At 47.8% G+C, this 22,513-nt stretch overlaps 1 protein-coding gene across 1 annotated transcript; it reads left to right on the forward strand.

The window, feature by feature from the left end:
• The first annotated feature begins 259 nt into the window (after positions 1 to 259).
• On the forward strand, positions 260 to 21,577 carry LOC135916109 (uncharacterized). Its single transcript, XM_065449346.1, has 5 exons — positions 260 to 452; positions 2,758 to 2,921; positions 14,224 to 14,306; positions 15,028 to 15,105; positions 20,003 to 21,577. The coding sequence occupies exons 1-5, from the start codon at positions 309 to 311 to the stop codon at positions 20,197 to 20,199; spliced, it is 666 nt and encodes a 221-aa protein (XP_065305418.1). The 5' UTR covers positions 260 to 308; the 3' UTR covers positions 20,200 to 21,577.
• Positions 21,578 to 22,513: the final 936 nt, after the last annotated feature.

Here is a 22,513-nt window from a genome sequence, read left to right on the forward strand (position 1 = left end):
TGAGTGAGTGAGTGAGTGAGTGAAAAAACTTTATTGGAGGTCCGGCGAGGACGCTAACTCGTCGCGCACCGGCTAGTCCCACGTCGGGACCGGAAGGTCTAGCCCACCGCGCAGGCACACACACACACACACACACACTGGCGTTTTGTTGATTCCCCCTTCCTCTCAACGTACCAACGACGTGACGTCACCCGAGAGGAAGGGCGAGGAGAACAAAATCCCGAAGCGACGCGCGATCCTCGTCTGTTATAATCTTCGTTCGACGCCTCCTCCCCAGCAGCGTGACCGGCCCGCCCTTGATCGCGACCATGCGGACGGCGGCGCTGGTATTGGCGCTGGTGTCAGCCGTTGGCACGTCGCTCGGGCAGAACGTAGACGTTCCTTTTGAAAGCGGCATTATGGACTCGTTGGAGCGGTACTCCCAGCTCGTGAAGTATCAGGACGCTGCCTTGGTGCGTATGCATAGTACTATATATTCGCAACGCGCTCGAAGCGCGTGAATCTTTCTTCGAGCAACGATCGCGCTATGCGGGCTCACTGCTTCTGCGAAATTTATACCCAAACTGACGTATGCTTCCACAACCGCCGGCATTTTGCTATAGTGTTCCCACTCACATCCAACCACAGCCATAGCTTGTTGTATTCCTATGTGAACAGTTGTCTTCTATTATTACTCTATGCTCCTAGTTATCCATTCGCTGTCCTTTGTTACTCCATGCACCCCCCCCCCCCCCCCGCCCCATGTCCGCACTGTTGACCGCCCTTGAGGTGTACGCAGCTATAGACAACCATATTCGTTGAGTGCGTGCGATGAAGCGATAATGAAAACATAGATACATAAAGTAATAAAAGTTCCATTCCTGTACCACCGAGTATAACGTGCATGCGTAAAAAAAAAATTACAATGTGCCCAGCAGTAACTTACTCTCTTCCTCTTCTACTGATTAAGTCGATGGTTTGACGACATCTCGTCAGGTGGGGAGGAAGCTTGCAGAAAGAAAGAAAAAGAAACAGTGAATACGCAGATAAAAAAATAGTCTAAAAGCATTTAGGACGTTCTGCTTTCGTAATAAGTAATCCATCTCTCCTACCGTCCCCCTGGATACGCCCCTGCGCTGTGTATATGTATTCTTCAAGTGGAATTCCACGCCCTCGTGCATGCCTGATACACAGACTGCGATTAGGCGTCTCCTTCACGCGCAAATATTTGCACTTTATTGGACGGACAGACTCCCCGGACTGTTTAGTGTGTGGTACTGTAGACACTATAGAACATGTGCTCGTGGTGTGCCCTGAGTATGCGCGCGAAAGACTGACAATGGCAGATACATTGAGACATTTACAAAATGGACCACTGTCGGAGGACCTCTTGCTAGGCGCATGGCCACAGAGTTGGCAGACGACAGAGACAATGCGTGCATTTTCACGTTTCCTAGGTGACACGGGCCTGGACTCACGCCTGTGATACCAGTTGTATAATGTGTCCTTCACTTCGTTCCTCCCATTATCAACCCCCATTGTGACCCTTTTTCTTCCCCTCTTCCCCTTCCCTTACGTAGAGTAGCAGGCCAGATGCTCCAATATCCGGCCGACCTCTCTACATTTTCCAATCATTAAAATACTTCTTTTTCTTCAACTGCATGAAGCTGCAGCAAAGGGGGTTGTTTGCCGTTCGCTTCGGCCGACGCACAGGGCCTTTTAAGAGCATGTTTCTGGGGGTTTTGATGGTGTGACGTGCCAAGCGATGCAATTAATAATGCAAAAGCGGTTGTGGCCTCACGGTTAGAGCACAGAACTGTTCTGCCGAGGTTCGACACAGCGAGTGCCGAGTTTTCAAGAAAGAAAACGCGAGCAAGGCAGCTGGATATTATTGTTTGGGGAGAAGATGCGCCCCAAAAGGTGTACACATTTTTTTTAGAGCGCATATGAACGTAAGTGGCTGCCGTGCAGCACCGTATGTTCCCATGCACCACATTGGGCGCGCCCCATCCTATATATATGGGAACATATGGCCGCCCATGTGCTACCCCCACATGTTCTTACGGGATATAGGGCGTATGTGATTTTTTTTTTATTTTACAGTTTCGTGACATGGAGATAGGTACGTACGATTGCATAAGGTTTAGTCATGGATGACGTGACAATCCTCGTTGATCTCGCTTAGGCCCGTCCAGTGCCTACAGAAACCCCAAAACGGCCGGAGTATAGAAACCATGCCGTCGCCGTCATACGACATAGTCGTCGTCGTGTACAGTCGTCGCCTCACTGCTGTCGCCCCACACGCAACTGCTCGCCTTACGCAAACACGTTGTTGGTTCACCCGGTATGACGCTTCGCGCAAACCCGAAACAGTGCCGGGTATAACCTCGGCTGTACCAGCAATACGTATATGCTTCGCGTAACATCGACTACCGCACAGTGCGTGGAATCTGTGTACCCGCCGTGGTTGCTCAGTGGCTACGGTGTTACGCTGCTGAGCACGAGGTCGCGGGATCGAATCCCGGCCACGGCGGCCGCATTTCGATGGGGGCGAAATGCGAACACACCCGCGTACTTAGATTTAGGTGCACGTTACAGAACCCCAGGTGGTCGAAATTTCCGGAATCCTCCACTACGGCGTGCCTCATAATCAGAAAGTGGTTTTGGCACGTAAAACCCCATAATTTAATTTTTTAATCTGTGTAATTATTTTGGTGAAAGATTTGCATGCCCCCGGGAACCGCTAACCGTTTCGTCTTTCTCGCAACTCACCCGCAGTGCTTCCCGCTGAACCAAACGTGGTTCCTCTTGTACCGGACGAACGAGTACAACGAGATGTTCGGCGGCAACAACACGTGCGTGCGAATGGGCCCGCGAGCGAGGAGTCCCATGCGAAACCTCGAGATTGACGTCAAGCTAGCGTACGCCCAGGACAAGCGAGCGTGAGTTATATACGCCATCACCCGCGGAGCTCACACATAGTCGGGTGCGATCCATTTCATTTCGTTTTTATTTGGCCGCGAGAAAGACTCGGCATACCCAAGCACACTGTTGGGCCAATAGCCGAGTCTATAGCGGAAGCCCCGTGACTACACACGATTGTCAGCACAGCGCGTCGCAGGGATTATGTCACAGTGATTACGTCACACATGCGAGTAATGATTAAAGTGACTAGATAAAAGTTAAGCGATCAGCCAAATAACATGCGTTCAAAAATACTGTCCACATAGAAACTAAAGTGGTGTATACAAAAAGAAAGCAGTCACATAGACAGAAAAAGTACGTTTCCCATAACTACAGAGTCAAGTTACATAGACGCTATTGCACGATAGTTGAAGTAAATGAGTAACAGTCACAGGGAAGGAAGCAACATAAATGATTCGAACTTATTGCGTAATAGAACACTTTACTCGCTGAGTGAATGTATATTATACTATGGGCATCGGACGCTGGCCAGATTGTCTTGGGGCTGTCCCAGCTTCCTATACACTTGCAAGATCTGCCGACGACAGCCGCTTGGGGTATACGACGGAAACGAGGCGACGTTTTCTGAACAGCGACAGACACGTTCTTGTTTTTAATGCCTCGCTTGAACCCTTACGCTTGCTCAAACCTCGTTAGCCATGCACTGCTCGATCTACGTCGCGTTCAAACGCATGCAGCCGCCGGTACGCACATACCACCGGTAACACATACCGGTAACATCCGGTAACATCCGGTAACATCCGGTAACATACCGGTAACATACCGGTAATACGTCCCCGTAGCAATACATACCACGACCGCCCAGACGCCGTGGGCGTGCGCTTCAGACTGGCCAACGATACGGCATGCACAGTTGTGGAAACGGTTGCATCGAGATAAACTCAAGCTAGAGGGCGCCGTAAATGCGCAGCATTTTGACAATATGCGATTCCCCGACTCGTTGGACTGACACAGGTCAGTGTCGTTGGGAAAGACGTGCGCGTCCGGTTCCTATAATCATGCACTGACATGACCACGGATAGAGGGCATTCACTTTACCATTTATGCATGCAGACGATGTGACTATATGGACCGCTGAAGGAAGTATGGGACATGCGGAAAGCAGACTTCAGAAGAGCATTTATGAGGTAGAGTCTATTTTAGAAGACATGGGCCTCAAATGCTCTGCTAATAAGTCTGAACTCCTTGTACTCAAGAACAGAAGAAGGGGTAGAAAACCGAGGGGATACGTTCCCGAGGAAAAACCCGGGGTTAGTACTAACCACGAAGGCAGGCGAATCTATTAAGCAAGTAGAATCCATAAGAGTCTTAGGGTTATTCCTGGAGGCAAACGGGGCAAATGGAAGAACAATACGACACATCACTAGCAAGACTGTGGAGGTAATAAGACTGCTAAGGAGAATCAGTAACAGACACAGAGGGCTGGGAGAGGAGAGCGCCATGAGACTGGTCCACGCTTTCGCCTTGTGTCACTTCTCATATGTAGGTGGGATGCTCAGTTGGACACAGACGGAGCTAAACAAGTTGAACAGAATAATTAAAAGGCTAGTCAAAACAACAGTGGGGTTACCGATGAACACCCCGGATAACAAATTAATGAAACTGGGGCTCCACAACACAATAGACGAGATAATAGAGAGAGAGAGAGAGAATCAACTTTTGTGCTGAGCCCTTAGTGACGGGTGGTGCGCGCTGGCACCAGATGGGGTGGAACCTTATTCTCAGGTCCCATATGTGTCCAGCAGTTCCTGGCCCCTAGCCGCCAGCGCGAGCTGGGTCGGTAGGTCGGGGCTGGACAACAAGGTCTCCCATCGCTCGGGGGGGTTGGGGCTGGGGAGGGTGGGGGGGTTCTTGAGGTTCTTCTCCTCTCGCCGCGCCAAGAGCGGAGAGGAGAGGCGCAGCCCATGCACCAAGCATTGAATGTTCAAGAAGCGATGGACGCTGAAACCACAGCTGACTGCAAGACGGCAGCAGCGGCACCGCAGACGTCAAATCAACAACAGCAACCACCGCAAGAGGGCAAACTGGCAGCGATACTCGCAGCCATCAATCAAATTAACGAGAATCTCGACAATATGAATGCCAGGTTAGAGGTCTTCGAGGGTCAAATAAAGATCCTGTCAGTCAAGCACGAACGACTGGCGGCGAAGACAGCGACGATAACCGTGAAGAACAAGTTCGCAGCGCTAAGGAAAGAACGCGCCAATAAAGTCAAGGAATCGATCGCGTACAGGCGCGGTCGCATCAAAACGTCAAAGGAAGATGGCGCAGACGCCGAACAGTAAAAAGCAAATCCGCGGGGGGGAAACAACGATCATTTACCAATGGAATTGCAGGGGCATCCGCACCAAGGAAGCCGAGTTACAACTTCACTTAGATGGGCTCGACCAGAAACCGGATATTATCGCGTTACAAGAGACACACGGCAGACCCAGACTCCCGGGTTACATCACGTACACGGATCCGACGGAAGGCGGGACGGCGTTACTGGTGCGCACCAACATAGCAGCCACCCAGCACCTCACCGCGCAAAAGGGCTGCGAACACACGCTGGTCGAGGTTCACACAAGGACTATTGGCAGTGCCGGAAACCTGTTTGTGATGAGCGCATACTGCAGGCCGTCACAAAGGCAGTACGACTTTGAAACAACAGTGAGCCAGGCGAAGAGGTTGGCGGGGAACAGGCCGCTCCTGGTCCTAGGCGACTTCAACGCCCCTCACACTACATGGGGTTACAAATACCAATCTAAACGAGGCAAGGCTCTAGCAAAGGCAATGGAGGACCAAGAAATGGCGCTCCTCAATGAACCGGGCGTCGCCACCCGAAAGGGAAACAGCGTCAACAGGGACACCACCCCGGACCTGTCGTGGATGGCGGGCTCCCTAGAAGTGGCCTGGCGGAACGAAGACGTAGACCTGGGCTCCGACCACAGTATCATAAGTGTAACGATCAAGGGACCAAGGTACCGGGCAGCCCTCGGCAAAGCCCGGATCACCGACTGGGATCGAATGCGCAAGCACACGGACGAAGAAAACGAGACCTCCGGAGAAAACGCGGAGGAGGGCAGACATCAAACGTACGCAGAATGGGCGCGAGAACAAAAGATCGCGCTCGACAGATTTACTCAAGAAGTTGTGACAACGATGCAGACGCCCTTCGTCGACGCCAAACTAGCACACATGTGGGAGGCGCGGCACTCGCTCACGCGAAGATGGAAGCGTCAACGACGAAACAAGAAGCTCGTCAAACGCATCGCGCTCCTCAACAAACAGATCGCTGAATACGCAACCAAGCTGTGCCGAGAGAACTGGATGAGTACGTGCGACGGGCTGCAGGGAAAGCTGTCGGCGCGCAAGACCTGGTGCCTGCTCAGACACCTGATCGACCCGTTGAGCAGCAAGACCGCAACCAACCGCAACCTCACCAAAGTTCTGAACGCTTACGATGGCAACGGCCAAAGGCTCATTGAAGACCTCAAGGCGATCTACCTCAAGACGGAGAGAGGGCGATTTCCGATACCGGAGGAGTACGGGGGACCGGAAAATCCGGCATTGGATGAACCGTTCACCATCATGGAGTTGTTAACAGCCATAGACGAGAGTAATAAGGCGAGCGCACCAGGAATGGACGCCATTACATACAAGCTGCTCAATAACATGAGTGATGCGGCGGCACGTGGGCTCCTGGGTCACATCAACAGAACCTGGGAAAGCTCGAAGTTGCCCGCAGAATGGAAAGAGGCCGAGGTACGGTTCATACCTAAACCCGGCAAACCTCTGACCATCGAGAACATGCGCCCCATCTCGCTCACGTCCTGTGTGGGCAAGGTCATGGAACGCATGGTTCTCAGAAGACTTCAAGCACACCTGGACGAGACAAATCAGATGCCGGCGACCATGTATGGATTCCGCCAGCACCTGAGCACCCAAGACGTCTTGATCCAATTACACGAATTGGTGATTAAAAAAGCAACGAGGCAAGCGCCCCGGGGTATACTGGCTTTGGACCTCAAAGGGGCCTTTGACAACGTGTCCCACGCCAGCGTGCTCGAGAACCTGCGCAAGACGGGGTGTGGCCGCAAGACCTACGGTTATATCAAAGATTTCCTAACCAATAGATCAGCAACTATCCGGATAGGAAATGAACGGTCAGAGCCTGTGGAGCTCGGAGACAGGGGTACCCCACAGGGGTCTGTCCTGTCGCCTCTGCTTTTCAACCTAGCACTCCTGCCCCTGCCCGAACTACTCAATCAGATCGAGGGCGTGGACCACGCGTTCTATGCCGACGATATAACGGTGTGGACGAACCGCGCGGGTTCCGATGCCTGGGCGGAGGAAGCCCTGCAGAGAGCGGCAACGACCGTCCACGAGTATGCCAGGACCTGTGGCCTGAGCTGCGCTCCACAGAAATCGGAGCTGCTCATGGTACAGCCCGGAAGACCAAAGAAAGAGCCGCCGCCAAACATAATCATCACCATCGACGGCACAGAGATCAAACCAACGCAGCAGATCCGGATACTGGGCCTGCTGTTGCGCAGCGACGGCAAGGCGCACGCAGCCGTCAACAAAATCAAGACCACATCCGAGCAAGTCCTCAGCATGATCCGGAGAGTCACCAACCGGAACAGAGGAATCAAAGAAGAAGACGCACTGCGCCTGGTGCAGGCATTCGTCGTGTCACGCGTAACGTACTCCGCCCCGTACCTCCAGCTTGCGAAGGTGAACCGCGAAACGCTGAACACGACGATAAGGAAAGCAGTAAAACTCGCCATGGGCATCCCAGTCTACTCGTCAACGCAGAAGCTGCTGGAAATGGGTGCCCACAACACGGTGGAGGAGCTGGTGGAAGCACACCTATCCCACCAGAGGGTAAGGCTGAGCCGGACAGAGCACGGTCGGGCCGTCCTACGCAAGATAGGATGGCAAATTGAACAGCTACCGACAACGGAGCCGCTCCCCACAACGTGGAGAGACATTATTAAGACCAAGCCCCTCCCCCGGAACATGCAGCCGGGGAGGAACAACGAGAGACGCTCTGCGCGGGCCAAGGCACTGGCTCGACAGCTGGAAGAGGACCCCGAGGTCCTCTACGCGGACGCCTCACTTCCCAAGCACGGAACCAGAGCAACGGCGGTCGTCACCACCATCGATAAACTTGTCACAGGCGCGTCGATACGGACGACGAATACAGCCGAAGCAGAAGAAGTGGCCGTGGCCCTCGCACTCGCACAACCGGGAGTGAGGACCGTTGTCACAGACTCCCAGACCGCCTACGCAAGCTACCGCAAGGGGAACATCTCTTCCGTGGCACTAGCGATCCTCAACAAATGCAAATCACCGGGGCGGGCCGTTGAGCTCGTGTGGGTCCCGGCTCACTCGCAAGTGGAAGGCAACGCACTCGCCGACCACTATGCCCGAGAACTATCGATCCGGGCCGAGGACGAGCCAGGGCTACCGCACCCCGTGACAAGCTACAAAGACATCACGCAAATGTACAGAAGCGGCAGATGTAGGCTTCCCCGTCCGCATCCGCAACTCAACCGAATTCAGCAAACGATCGTGCGACGCATGCAAGCGGGGTCGCTAACGAATCCAGTGCTCTTGCATAAGATGTTCCCAACAGAGCATGACACTTCATGCCCTTTTTGCAGACGGTCAAAAGGCACTCTAGCACACATCCTTGCAGATAATAGAAGCTCAGCAAATTGCCTACAAAGAGAGGCTCTCTGGAATAAGGCCAGGTAGAGCAATACTAGAAGAGGTAGGATGGTGTCCAACCGAATCCAAAATGTCAGGTGAAGGCACAGTAGAACTAAAAGATAGCATAAGAGAGATAATCAAGACGACTTCTTTTCCCAGAAATATGCACCCGGTGCACAACCTGGAAAGACGAAAGGCAAGGGCCAAAGCTCTCCTGCAAGAGATAGAACACGACAGAGAACATGCGGCATTTATAGATGCTGCGTGGGTCACAGGAAAGAAAGCCTTTACGGCAGTAGTAGTAGATGCAGATGGTCTCACTCGGGATGCTATTACAATCATGACTAAAGACACGACAGTCGCGGAACAAGTAGCGATAGCATTGGCTTTAAGGAATAATAAGAGGACGAAGATTTACAGCGACTCTAAGATGGCTATTAGACACTTTACCAATGGCTTTGTGACCAAAAGGGCTGCCCAGCTGATCGGTGAGTTGGACAGCCAAGAGATCGAAATCCGCTGGTTTCCTGCGCACGTGGGGTCTGTCGATCCATCTCGGAAGAATTTAAACGAGATGGCTAACGCAGCTGCACGAGGACTTACTATCCGTGCACTACGCGACCAGGACCTTAATAACATACAGGAGGAGAACAGGGACCAATTACTTACATATAATGAAATCACGAGGCATTACTACATGAACAGAAGGGAATTCCCAGTGCCACACGCTAAGCTCAATAGAGCTCAAGTGGTGACTCTGAGATTGTTGCAAACAAGAACTTATCCAAGTCCAAGCTTTATTAACAAGATATATCCTGAAAGAGAGATATCAATCAATTGCGAGAAGTGTAATGGCATCATTACTCTGGATCACATGCTTTGGCAGTGTCCTGTGACTTTGACAGACTGTGTCAAGGAGAGAGACTGGTGGTGGCGAGTCCTACACAGTGGAGGTCTTTTCGATCAAGTACAGGCCGTCCAGAAGGCCCATGATACGGCGGTAAGGTTAAACCTTACTGTCCCGGCGTGGGAGCCGCCTGCGTCAACCTAAGGGTTGATCTTCAGGACATTAAATAAAGTTCATCATACCATACCATACCATACCATACCATGACCACGCAAGATGTAATCACCTCACCTGCTTCTATTTGATTATCCTCAACTTGATCAGTTTCTCAGTTTTGAATGACGTAATATGCACTGAAGCGCTCACAAACTTTTTTTTTGCGCAAAGCCTTCACAAGTTATGGTCACAATGTTCAATTTTTTTTTCATTTTTTTTAGAAATGAGACAGCATTAGGTATTTGATATTGGAGGGGCGCTGCAACGCTTTTTTAACGCTATTAAGAAAGCTTTCGCATGCTTTCGAGCACTCGAATAAATAATTTACTTCAACTGCCCTCAGTACACCCTCCAGGCTGCTACCGTGAAACTGTGAGCCGAATATCACTCGGCTCAATGCAGCAGGCAGCGCGCCATAACGCACAATGGATCGCATGCTTTCTCCTGCGGATTTCGAGGTCTTTACTCTCATGTTCCAGCGTCAATTACGTCATAGCCGGCGCGACAGCCCACAGGCATCAGTCATTGGGTGATTTCGCGCGGCGACTACACCTCTCCAATCTTCTGCATATCATCATCATCATCATCATCAACAACAACAACATCATCAACAACAACATCATCCTGGTTACGCCCACTGCAGGGCAAAGGCGTCTCCCATACTTCGCCAACAACCCCGGTCATGTACTAATTGTGGCCATGCCGTCCCTGCAAACTTCTTAATCTCATCTGCCCACCTAACTTCTGCATATAGGTTTGTTCGATTCAGAAAAAGGTGCACGGCACCACAAACGAAAAGGTGCAGGGGGTGCCAGTTATGGTGTGCCGGGCCGCGTACCCGCTCGCTGCAGGGTTCAAGGCTGCACTGAACCGCGGCGGCACCTTGACTCGCACCCCGTTCGATCGTGCACGGGGGTGCAAGGTGCACCGCTGCAACTCGGGGAATCGAAGGCCCACAGGTGCAGCACACCGTGAATAGGCATAGAGCTTCTCACTACATTACCTAGAGGGAAATCTGGCGCTGCTGCGCTGTGGTATGCATGGGAATGCCGGCATATTGTGACTTCGGATTGGCATATCGTTCTCGGAGAGACAGGACACCTTGAAGACGCGCTTGGCAAGCACCGTTCCGTCTGTCACAATGATTCGTTTTCTACTAGAACAGCACTTAAAAAGCTGTTTTAGCTTTATTATTACACAAAGACATCTTTTGTTTAACCATAAGAACTTGTTATTGCATGTACAACTATATGATAGGTAAAAAGTATCAGCGGGCCGCTAAAGTTGGAGGGCAGACGACAAGATTCGTGCTCGCTTTGTAACCGTATGTCGTTTGTTCTTGCTTTTCTTCGCTTGGTCATGCACTGTAGGTGAGCAAAGATGTAATATGCGTGAATGGAAACATTTCATGAAGATTTTACTTCAAGAACGCGTTATTTGTGTAGTCATATCCACGTTTTAGACGAAGCCTCTTACAATACCAGCCAACGCGAGCCTCGCAGACACATATACCGTCATTCCCATGCCGGCGCGGTGCCCCCTTAAGAAACTCCCATAGACGGTGGTGCCAGATTTCCCTCTAGGTGTTATAGTGAGAAACTCTATGTGAATCGGTGCCGAGAAACTTGGCTGAATCGAACAGACCTTGTAGCAAACGGGGACGCGGCGTTCGTTTACTTGTCCCGCCCATCCTGTTACCGCTCCTTCATTGCTCCCGGGCTGTTTTGTCGGACGCCGGCGTTGAAGGGTTACCGTAAAGCCCCAACCACATGGAACAAATTTCCGACAAATTTGGGGCGTCGGCCGGCGTCGTCGAAAGAGCCACACGACGTTGTGGCTGACACGCGGTCGACGCCGCAAAGCATGTCCATGCCAGATCACAGCGTCGACGCGCCCTAGCAAAGCATGAAACCGACTGACGTCATCGTCATCATCATCATCAGCAGCAGCAGCAGCAGCATCATCAGCCTGGTTACGCCCACTGCAGGGCAAAGGCCTCTCCCATTCCAACTACCCCGGTCATGTACTAATTGTGGCCATGTTGTCCCTGCAAACTTCTTAATCTCATCCGCCCACCTAACTTTCTGCCGCCCTCTGCTACGCTTCCCTTCCCTTGGAATCCATTCCGTAACTCTTAATGACCATCTGTCAGAAACTTGTTCCATGTAGTTGGTGCACCGCGGCGCCACTACGCTGCCCGTAAGGAGTCGTGCCAGTAAACTTACGTTACCTTTAGGTTCGCAACACCGATATTGTTTTGTTCTTTTGATATATAATAGCCTGGGTAGACTTCAGATAAAAGCCGCGTGCCGAAATGGTTATGTGCCGTGAGACTTGTTTGCGGGGCGCCATTCTCTAAAAATCCTGAGGAATAATTTAGTCAAGAAAGCAATGCCTGGTTGGAGGAACTTTTGTAGTTTAATACTTTCGCAATCTATCTTTCATATACGTCATGTAATGGGTGTATATATATATATATATATATATATATATATATATATATATATATATATATATATATATATATATATATATATATATATATATATATATATATATATATATATATATATATATATATATATATATATATATATATGTATATATGTGTGTGTGTGTGTGTGTGTGTGTGTGTGAACCGATATTGCACAATGGATAACATCCATGTCATCAATCAGGTAATCGAGAAATTCGCAAAGTGTTATCAGCCTCTATATATGGCTTTCATAGATTACGAAAAGGCATTTGGTTCAGAAGAGATACCAGCAGTCATAGAGGCACTGCGCAATCAAGGAGTACAGACCACTTACGTAAATATCCTGAGAAATATCTGCATAAATTCCACAGCTACCTTAATTCTCCACAAGAAAAGTAGGAACATACCTATAATGAAACGGGTCAGACAAGTAGACACAATCTCTCCAATGCTATTAACTTCGTGCTTGGAAGAAGCATTCAAGCTAATAAACATGGCAGACATAAAAGTAAGGATCAACGGGAATATGTCAGCAACCTTCGGTTTGCAGATGACATTGTCCTGTTCAGCAACACCGGAGACAAGTTACAACAAATGATTGAGGACTTTAACAGAGAGAGTGTATGAGTGGCGTTGAAGATTAATATGCAGAAGACAAAGATAATCATGAATAGCTGGGCAAGGGAACAATAGTTCAGGATCGCCAGTCAGCCTCTAGAGTCTGTGAAGGAGTACGTTTACCTAGGTCAATTACTCACAGGGGACCTTGATCATGAGAAGGAAATTTAGAGAAGAATAAAAATGGGTTGGAGCGCGTACAGCAGACATTAAGTCAGCTCCTGACTGGAAGATCATCGTTATCACTGAAAAGTAAGGTATACAATCAATGAATTTTACAGGTGCTGACATATGGGGCAGAAACTTGGGGACTCGCAAAAAAGCTTGAGAACAAGGACCGCGCAAAGAGCAATGAAACGAAGTATGTTAGGCGCAACGTTGAGAGACAGAAAGAGACCGGTTCGTATCAGAGAGCAAAGAGCGATAGCCGATATTCTAATTGACATTAAGAGAAAAAAATGGAGCTGGGCAGGTCTTATAATGCGTAGGTTAGATACACGGTGGGCCATTAGGGTTACAGAATGGGTGCCAAGAGAAGGGAAGCGCAATCGAGGACGGCAGAAGACTATGAAATTAGGAAATTCGCGGGCGCTTATAGCTGGAATCGGTTGGCGTAGGACATGGGTAATTGGAGATCGTAGGGAGGGGCTTTCGTCCTGCAGTGGACATAAAATAGGCTGATTATTATTATTATTATTATTATTATTATTATTATTATTATTATTATTATTATTATTATTATTATTATTATTATTATTATTATTATTATTATTATATACCTAAACATATGCGTACTCTCAAAATTCTGAGGGATAATGTAGTCAAGAAAGTAATGCCTCGTTTGAGCAAATTTCGTAGTTGAATAGTAAAGCAATCTATCTCTCATATGCGGCATGTATAAACACACACACACACACACACACACACACACACACATATATATATATATATATATATATATATATATATATATATATATATATATATATATATATATATATATATATATATATGCAACGCTTACGACGACAGCGGCGGAAATTCGCATGGAATGTCCGTATGATAGCTATCGAGCTATCGCAATCAAAGTAGGAAATGAGAAATACAAGAAGCCACCGCTGAGGTTAAACGTTCAGTCGAGGGGGAATGGGGGAGCTGAACAAGGCGCTGTTTATATATCCGTTATTACTTGGTCCTGTCAAAAAAGTACTTGGTGAATACCATATTCATTTAACGGCATATCACTCATTCCAATATGTTCGAAGGTTTGAGAAGAAAGAAAAAAAAATGCGTTGAAGAGCCAGTTCTTTAAACATTTTTTTACCGAATGTTGGTATTGGATTCGCAAAATTTTAATAATCGTATACCACTCCAAGAAATGCTTTTCCATATTTTCTTGCAGAGACATACATATCCGCTTCGAAAGGAGCCATTCTGCCATGTCCGACCGAGCCAACGGCATGGAAGTTACCTATGCTGACTACGGTAAGTGGATTTGATTGATTGATTGATTGATTGATTGATTGATTGATTGATTGATTGATTGATTGATTGATTGATTGATTGATTGATTGATTGATTGATTGGTTGATTGATTGATTGATTTTGATGGTATGGGAAGCGCTGGCAAACGAAGACGTTCGCCATGTTGTCAGATGCGCTCCAATGTTGAATTGTTGCACGAGTGAAAGCACGACCATGGTTCAAGCGAAACCCATACAGCCTAAGCGCGCACAGGGCTTTTTAATGGGGCAGCGAAACCATTCTGCAGACTCTCCCAACGGTGAAGCCGTCTGGATGGAGAGATGCGAATCTTGAAGGCTATGCTTTGGCTGGTCGCATGCGGCGGAAGCGATAGCGGGAGCTAGAAATACGTCATAGACTCGTAGTTTCGGACACCACATTTCTAGTCGTAAAAAAAAGAAAGGAAAAAAGAAGATAAAATGGCTTGGCTCAGGTGCGCATGGAATTCAATTTGCTTTAACAATACTCGATTACATTTTGAGGCATTTTGAACCCGGCGGGTTAACGGTTACATGCTTCTTCACCCACACATTTACCCCACAAAGGACGGACGACTGACATCTGCTGCCCGCTGGGCAAGTGAAATAATTCCGTGCGCGAGATGGCTTATGTCGCTCGCATTTGCTCTCTGGTCGCTCTTGCCATTGTCAACCTTTCTATTCTTTTCTTTCTTTTTTTTCAGATAATACATTCTCACAATCGATATCCGTCATATACTCTAACTGCGACGAGTGCATGGTGCTCAAGCATGTAGACAGTGGTAAGTGAGCATGCATAATGTGCTTACAGATGATATACACGTATAATAGAGTGTTCTTTTTTTTGACATTAAGTTTTTAATCGCCTGTGGAACATAGCGCTTAACCACTCACTAAGTTTATGGAGAATACCTTAGCAACTTGAGATTCGCTGATGATATTGCCTTGCTTAGTAACTCAGGAGACCAATTGCAATGCATGCTCAATGACCTGGAGAGGCAAAGCAGAAGGGTGGGTCTGAAAAGTAATCTGCAGAAAACTAAAATAATGTTTAACAGTCTTGGAAGAGAACAACAGTTTACGATAGGTAGCGAGGCACTGGAAGTGGTAAGGGAATACATCTACTTAGGGCAGGTAGTGACCATGGATCCGGATCATGAGACTGAAATAACCAGAAGAATAAGAATGGGCTGGGGTGCGTTTGGCAGGCATTCTCAAATCATGAACAGCAGGTTGCCACTATCCCTCAAAAGGAAAGTGTATAACAGCTGTGTGCTACCAGTACTCACATATGGGGCAGAAACCTGGAGGCTTACGAAAAGGGTTCTGCTCAAATTGAGGACGACGCAACGAGCTATGGAAAGAAGAAAGATAGGTGTAACTTTAAGCGACAAGAAAAGAGCAGATTGGGTGAGGGAACAAACGCGAGTAAATTACATCTTAGTTGAAATCAAGAAAAAGAAATGGGCATGGGCTGGACATGTAATGAGGAGGGAAGATAACCGATGGTGATTAAGGGTTACGGACTGGATTCCAAAGGAAGGGAAGCGTAGCAGGGGGCGGCAGAAAGTTAGGTGGGCGGATGAGATTAAGACGTTTGCAGGGACAACATGGCCACAATTAGTACATGACCGGGGTAGTTGGAGAAGTATGGGAGAGGCCTTTGCCCTGCAGTAGGCGTAACCAGGCTGATGATGATGAAGCTGGATTACTCGAAGAGGCAGACATTGCTTTAGTAATTCTAGCAGACATCGCTATAGTAATTAACAAAATATCACTAATCAGCATTTTAACTAATTACTTTAGCGCACGTATTGGCAGACACAAATCGAAGCCAGTAATATAACAGGGTGCATCCCCTTGGAAGGAATTTTTCACCAGATTTTTCTACCAACTAGCATCACATTTAACGTATGCGCTGGCAAGCAAGCTTGCGGTAAAATTTCACTGCTGTTCTTTACTTACTTTTTAAACAAAACGCCTTTTTATGCATTGAAGCTCAATAATTAGTCGAACACCAATGAATTCCCTCGCAAACTTTGGGAGCGCATATCTCATTATTGGTGTCACCCTTAGCATTCATTCCAACTGTACATGACTTGCCAATTTGCACCAGATTTTTGCGCCAACTAGCACCACATTTAACGTATGCGCTGAGAAGCTTGCGGTAAAAATCACTGCTGTTCCTTACTTACTTTTTTTTAACTTAACGCCTCTTTATGCATTGAAGCTCAATAATTAGTGGAACATTGATCAATTTTGTCGCAAAATTTGGGAGGGCATATCTCAAGATTGGTGTCACCCGTAGCATTAATTCCAACTGTACATGACTTGCCAACCCGTCAGCTACAATTCGTAAAGTGCGATATGGGCCACGAAGTAATTGCCACAACGTAATTGGCACAAATGAATTACCACAAAGTAATCTGTCAGAAACTGAGTTACTATATATTTGTGATTTTTTAATAAGTAGACACTCTTTTTTCAGTCACTTTAAAAGCGCACTTCGACCTGTTCAGATAGGTTATCTGAAGATGCGGACATACAAAAAAAATACATACAAAAGTGAGCTACATACATTTGGTCGCGTCGTTTTAGAGTAAATCGGCACATTTGTTTAACTTTGGCTAAAGTTAGCTTGCAATGCAAATCGCAATTTCCAGGTGGCTGTAATTGAACAGATGCACTATTTCACTTGATGTGTTCCCGTCGTGTTACATGTTGAAGTTGTAAAATTGAGCAGTTGTGATGCCATGCCTGCTTAGCGGAAATTTCAAGGCCAGTACCAATTTTGACCTCTGTATCTCCAAAATGTAGTATAAGATTACACTGGCGATCCTTTTCACAGTTACGGAAGAGCCTCTTTCTAAGGTTCCCAAACGATAATATCTGCAACGCGAATACATGCTTTAGCACATTTCGGGGACGGATATCTCGAAAGTGATTCTACAGATTATCGGGATTTCGGCTACACAGATATGACTTCACCGCGGCTCAGCAAGACAAACCTATTTTTAAATGTATCGTAAGGTCATCTTTCTAATTAGCTACATGGCCATTTCGATTCGCCGTGAAAGTGCGCCTCTTCATATAGCTATATAGTCCACCTAACGTCCGATTGGTCCACCTATATAGCTATATAGTCCACCTAACGTATATAGTCCACCTAACGTCCGATTGGACAGTTTCTAACTTTTTATCTATTAGGTATTAGTGTTTTTCAGCTTACTGCGGATGCTCGCGAAATACAAAAAAAAAATGCCACGTGACCCACTTGCGGGCCGTGATTGCTGCGCTCCCAAACTTTCCGCGTAGAAACGAACATAGTAGCAGGGCGTGCTGTTGCTCAAAAGGCGACAGGGCTGTGACGAAGGCCTTGGCTGCGCGATTTACGCCTGCGCGGCTCAGCGTGCCCATTTTGCAACACAGGAATCCAAAATGTGACAGTGACACACCTATTATGGACGTGCCCAGGACTTCATCTAAGCCATCTCCGCCACCTCCGGGCAACAGGCCTTCGGCCTGGCCGCCCACCCTACCTTGAACGTTGGATTCATGGACTACATCATCGTTCACTCCTTGATTTTTTGCACGAGTCGAATCTGTTCGTGTATTTTTAACATCTTTTGTATTATGCCTAAGGGCATGCTTTCGAATTTTTAAAAAAAAATTACGCCAGCGATGAGCTTCCCTCGTGGCGGTTCATGATAGCGCTAAGCAGATGCACACCCGGCTAAATGCTATGTTCCTTTGTGCACGGAATCCGGCATGTCACAACGACGCGCAAGCGGGCATGACGCGTGCTGTTTTTTTTTTCTTTGTATTTCGCAGGCATCCGCAGTAAGCTGAAAACCACTAATACCTAACAGACTGAAAGACGCAAACTGCTTATTCGGACGTTTTTCAAACCGCTCTGCAAATTTCTAATTGGAATTTTTTTTTCCTAGCTTCGCTGCCTCAGAAATTGGTTAATGAATCTTGACTAATTATTCAATTAAGCAATATATACAAGAATAGCGTGACGCACTACATACAAAAGTTGGCTACATACATTTGGTCGCGTCGTTTTAGAGTGAATCGGCACATTTTTTAACTCTGGCTAAAGTTAGCTGACACACCCTGCATATATTGTAAGGAAGAAGAATGGCGCTGGAAAGTCCCGTCGCCATTCGGGATATATATATATATATATATATAGTTTCATGAATCGATTACACACACGAAAAGGTCCCGCCTTAGTTATTCCTTTCGGAATCCTTATACTGACGCTACCCCAATATTTCTGTACACGCGACGAGACCATCTGCAAGCTTGAATGTCAGCTTCGGTGCGCCTGCAGTCCAGCAGGTCTTCCAGACCAAGCGACGACTGAGAGCGAGTCTGTTGTTCACAGTTACCTGGCTGGAGCTCCGATATCGCGGTACAGCGTCAACTGTTATCTCAACTCTGCGTACTCGATCTTTTTTAGACCGGTAAATCTATTGTTCTAAACGACAGCGGCGCGTTCAGGCAGAGGTCATTAGAAGGATGTGCACAGAATATACACACGCATTTATGAACCTCTCTCGAGATTCCGCTTTCTGTGCCCAGGACGAGTGGGCCACGCTTAGTGATAAATGCGGGGGCCAGAAGGTTAGCTTCGAGTCACAGATGATTCCAAAGTCAGTTACTTCGCACTCTCGAGAGAGTCGTGGTTTTACCCAGGTGGTAAGGGAAGCATTACTCACCTGTCTTGCGTCTGTATATGGCGCCACTTTCGCGTTTCTGTCTTTTAACGCCAGTTTGCTTTGCACGCAGCGATCGGCAAAAGCGGATGTGTCTGGTTGAAGTATAATGCAGTCTCGACGTAGTAGTTCTGCGGAAACCCGCAAGGTGGAGAAGTGTGGTGCTTTGTAGCAATTGGTACGAATGGGTGGATGTCTGATTTTCCCTTTATTCATAATGCAGTCACGAAGGTAGCGAATTTCTTTGAATATCTCCATGCCGTCCCCTATTTATGGCTTTGGACACATATCATTTACAAATAGCCAGGAAATAAGCGGTCCAAGGACAGGGTCCTGTGGTTCACCACTGGTATCGCGCTCGCAGAACTGCCCGTTCGACGTGACACAGAATATTGTCCGGCTGAAAGGTAGTCTTGCTGCAAAGGCACTAAAGGTGCGGAAACACTGGCTTCGTAGGTTTTCGGGATCGACAGAGCATGACTGCGGACAACATCAAACGCCCTACGTAAGTCATAGTAAACAATGCCCAGTTGACTGCTGTTTTCCACCGCTTCCGAATGCGTTGGTCGTAAATGTGTCGAGGTTTGTCGTTGTTGGACGGCCCGGTATACGCCCATGTTGATAAGTACTAAGCTGTTCCGCAATCAATCAATCAATTTAAAAATTTAACGTGCCAGAACAACGCTAAGGTCTGGGTACTTTAGTGCACAAAAATGAAAGACAAGAACAAAAAAGAAATGGATAAACAGCTACGTGACGGAACAATGCAACAACAACAATAATAATAATAATAATAATAATAATAATAATAATAATAATAATAATAATAATAATAATAATAATAATAATAATAATAATAATAATGATGATGGTGGTGGTGGTGGTTATGATGATGATGATGATGATGACGATGATGATGATGACAATGATTATCCTTTCCCTTCCGGTGCCGCAGGAGGGTCTTACTCCTGCAGCCTCTTCGCGCCGGCTTCTGTGGTGACACCCAGCTACAGGTCCCCTCCCCCGCAATGCGAGTTCATCTACCTGCTGCTCTGCGGAACCAGCCAGTACAAAATTTTCGACGGCTGCTGCAAGGACGACGACGAGCCGCCGCCGTACACCGACTCGCCGCCGCTTCCAGGTTCAGAATGAGCTTCGACGTGTGACGCGCCTTAGACGGGGCGTCGCGCGCCGGGGAGATCTTGCACGCAGACGAGGAAGGCGTGCGCATGCGCGGAAAAGCGGAGTCGTGATTGGCCGACGCACGCCGGTTCGTCACGACGGTGAATGTTGATGGTATATCGATTAGTCCTGCCCTTTTCAAGCAGAGTCTTTTTTGTTTCTCCTCTTAATTGCGAAACAGCGCTGCAAAAGTTAACACTCGCAAAATGTGAACCACGAGTATACACAGACGATAAAGCGCTTCTACACCAACCGAATAATTAGAGAGAAAAAAAAACACACACACACACGGGGAGTGCAGTTGTGAGCAGAAACGCCAATGCTCCAAGGGCGCCAATGCTCCAAGAAGTGCCAGGGCTCATAACGAATTATGTAAAACAGTGGCAGGGGAGGGGAACCTTGCTCTACGTTGTTCACGGTGTAAACGTACCGCGAACTTCAAGGACCCATCCATGGTGGCATGCAGCAATAAAGAAGAATTGTTGTAGAAGCGTATACACTGTGCTTTCGGGAAAGCATGGAGTAAGTTCGCCATTGATCGCGTTCCCCCGACAGGCAATTGTCTTTTCTGGGTGTCCACAAAAAAAAAAAAAAATCCGGAGCATTCGTACAGTTAAAGTATTCGGTTCAGGTGAGTGGAGCCTGGGCAAGGCGCTAATTGATAAAGTCGCACGCGTCAAGCTGCCAAGCATAGCTTCCTGCGCTCTCGAGTAAGTCAGCCATACTTTTGTCTACAAACGTTTTTTTTTTCTTCTTCTTTTCCTCTGCGATTTCTCCTTCTTTCATGTACTGCGTGTACTTTCTTTGCGCATTGGCGCTTCTGCTCACAATTTCACTCCCCGTGGGTTCTTTTCTCATAAATCAGTTGATTAAAGCACATCGTCTGTGCTCGCGTTCGCGTTTTGTGTGCGTGTCTTGATTTCTGCAGCGCTGTTTTTTTTTAATTATGTCATTCCAGGTAGCTCTAACGCACGTCTTAATCCTTCTCGCTCTCTTTCATATTTGTTGATGGAGCAAGTCTGCTCCCTATGTGACATATCGCCAGCGCGGGTTGCAGTGCTTGACAGTGCTTTCTGAACAAAGTATTGCTCTCACATTCTCTCTCTCTCTCTCTTTGTTTTCGATTCGTTAAGGTTCAAGCCTATTCTAAGGACTTGTCAGACGTTAGGTTAACGCACTGGGCCAGTTGACTGGGGTTCAAAGGCTGCATTTTTTTTTCCATCTGAAGGACGCAACCTGCCATGATTACACAATTATCACGTTCTCAGGCGATGCATTAAGCCTCATAAATCACTCTTTCAATCACTTGCCGACTGCGGTGTTCCAAAATAAAGGCACGTTGCTGCAAGATGTGCACCATTCCACGCAGCCGGTGTTCCTGCTGCTGGGAGCATGCGCAGAGCTCCCGTAAAACGTACTATACATGACTAGCAGCGCAACATGTCGAATACAGTTTATTTTGGTAAAGCCAAGAACTACGTGTGCTGTTTCTTTTGGTTCGAACTTTGCGGGAGGTTTCCCTCTTCCAGGAAGCTGTCAACTCGAGATTCACAATGGATCTCGTGCGGCGGCAGTGACAGCCGGCGTGTGGCGCTGTGGTCGCGGCGTCGTATGCCAATCAAACAAGGGCCAGCAACGCAGCCTGCGTCGGTGCTCCCGAAGGCGCAGTATGACAAAGGACCCGTGCGCAGGCTTCTAAACACTGTCAAACTATGCTGCGTTGTCCAGTTCCGCCATGCTGACATTTTCAGCCAATCAGAGAGCCCGTGGTAGCCCCGCGAACCAATCAGAACTGACAAGGTGGCTGATTCGACAATACGGAAAAACTTGACTCTGTTCAGGCAGATATCTTCTGGTCCGGGATACTGCAGGACGTCGGCGAGGGAAAACGCACAGCCGGACGCCGACGTCAGCTACACTGATGACAATGCAGTCTCAGCTTCAAAAGACTGTTACGTGTATACGAACGCGCGGGTCTTGTATTTAGTGTTTATTATTCTTTGGCGGTAGTTTAGAGTTACTGTAACCTCGTTCAGGAACACCTGGCGCCGTGCAGCGTGCATAACATTCGTTCTGAAGTTTGCTGAGGGAGGGGAGCCTTCCTTTTATGGAGATGATAAATAACCATAGAATTCATTGCCGCCTCATGATAGCCACGGCTGCTTCCTTTCGCTTAGTTATGGAATAATAAACAACTAAATACAGATATGAAATCTTCATTAAAGTATACTGAAATAAAACAAAGGAAAATTTAGCGACGCCATGGAGGGAGTCTTTCGCGAGA

The sequence above is a fragment of the Dermacentor albipictus genome, chromosome 5 (assembly GCF_038994185.2).
Source record: "Dermacentor albipictus isolate Rhodes 1998 colony chromosome 5, USDA_Dalb.pri_finalv2, whole genome shotgun sequence".
NCBI classification, from domain to species: Eukaryota; Metazoa; Arthropoda; class Arachnida; order Ixodida; family Ixodidae; genus Dermacentor; species Dermacentor albipictus.

Bases quoted from the DNA above. Each gene is read 5' to 3' on its own strand.
- LOC135916109 (XM_065449346.1), top strand. From the start codon at position 309: ATGCGGACGGCGGCGCTGGTATTGGCGCTGGTGTCAGCCGTTGGCACG. The intron at 14,307-15,027 runs GTAAGTGGATTT...CTTTTTTTTCAG, and splicing joins AGTTACCTATGCTGACTACG to ATAATACATTCTCACAATCG. The intron at 15,106-20,002 runs GTAAGTGAGCAT...CCGGTGCCGCAG, and splicing joins GCTCAAGCATGTAGACAGTG to GAGGGTCTTACTCCTGCAGC.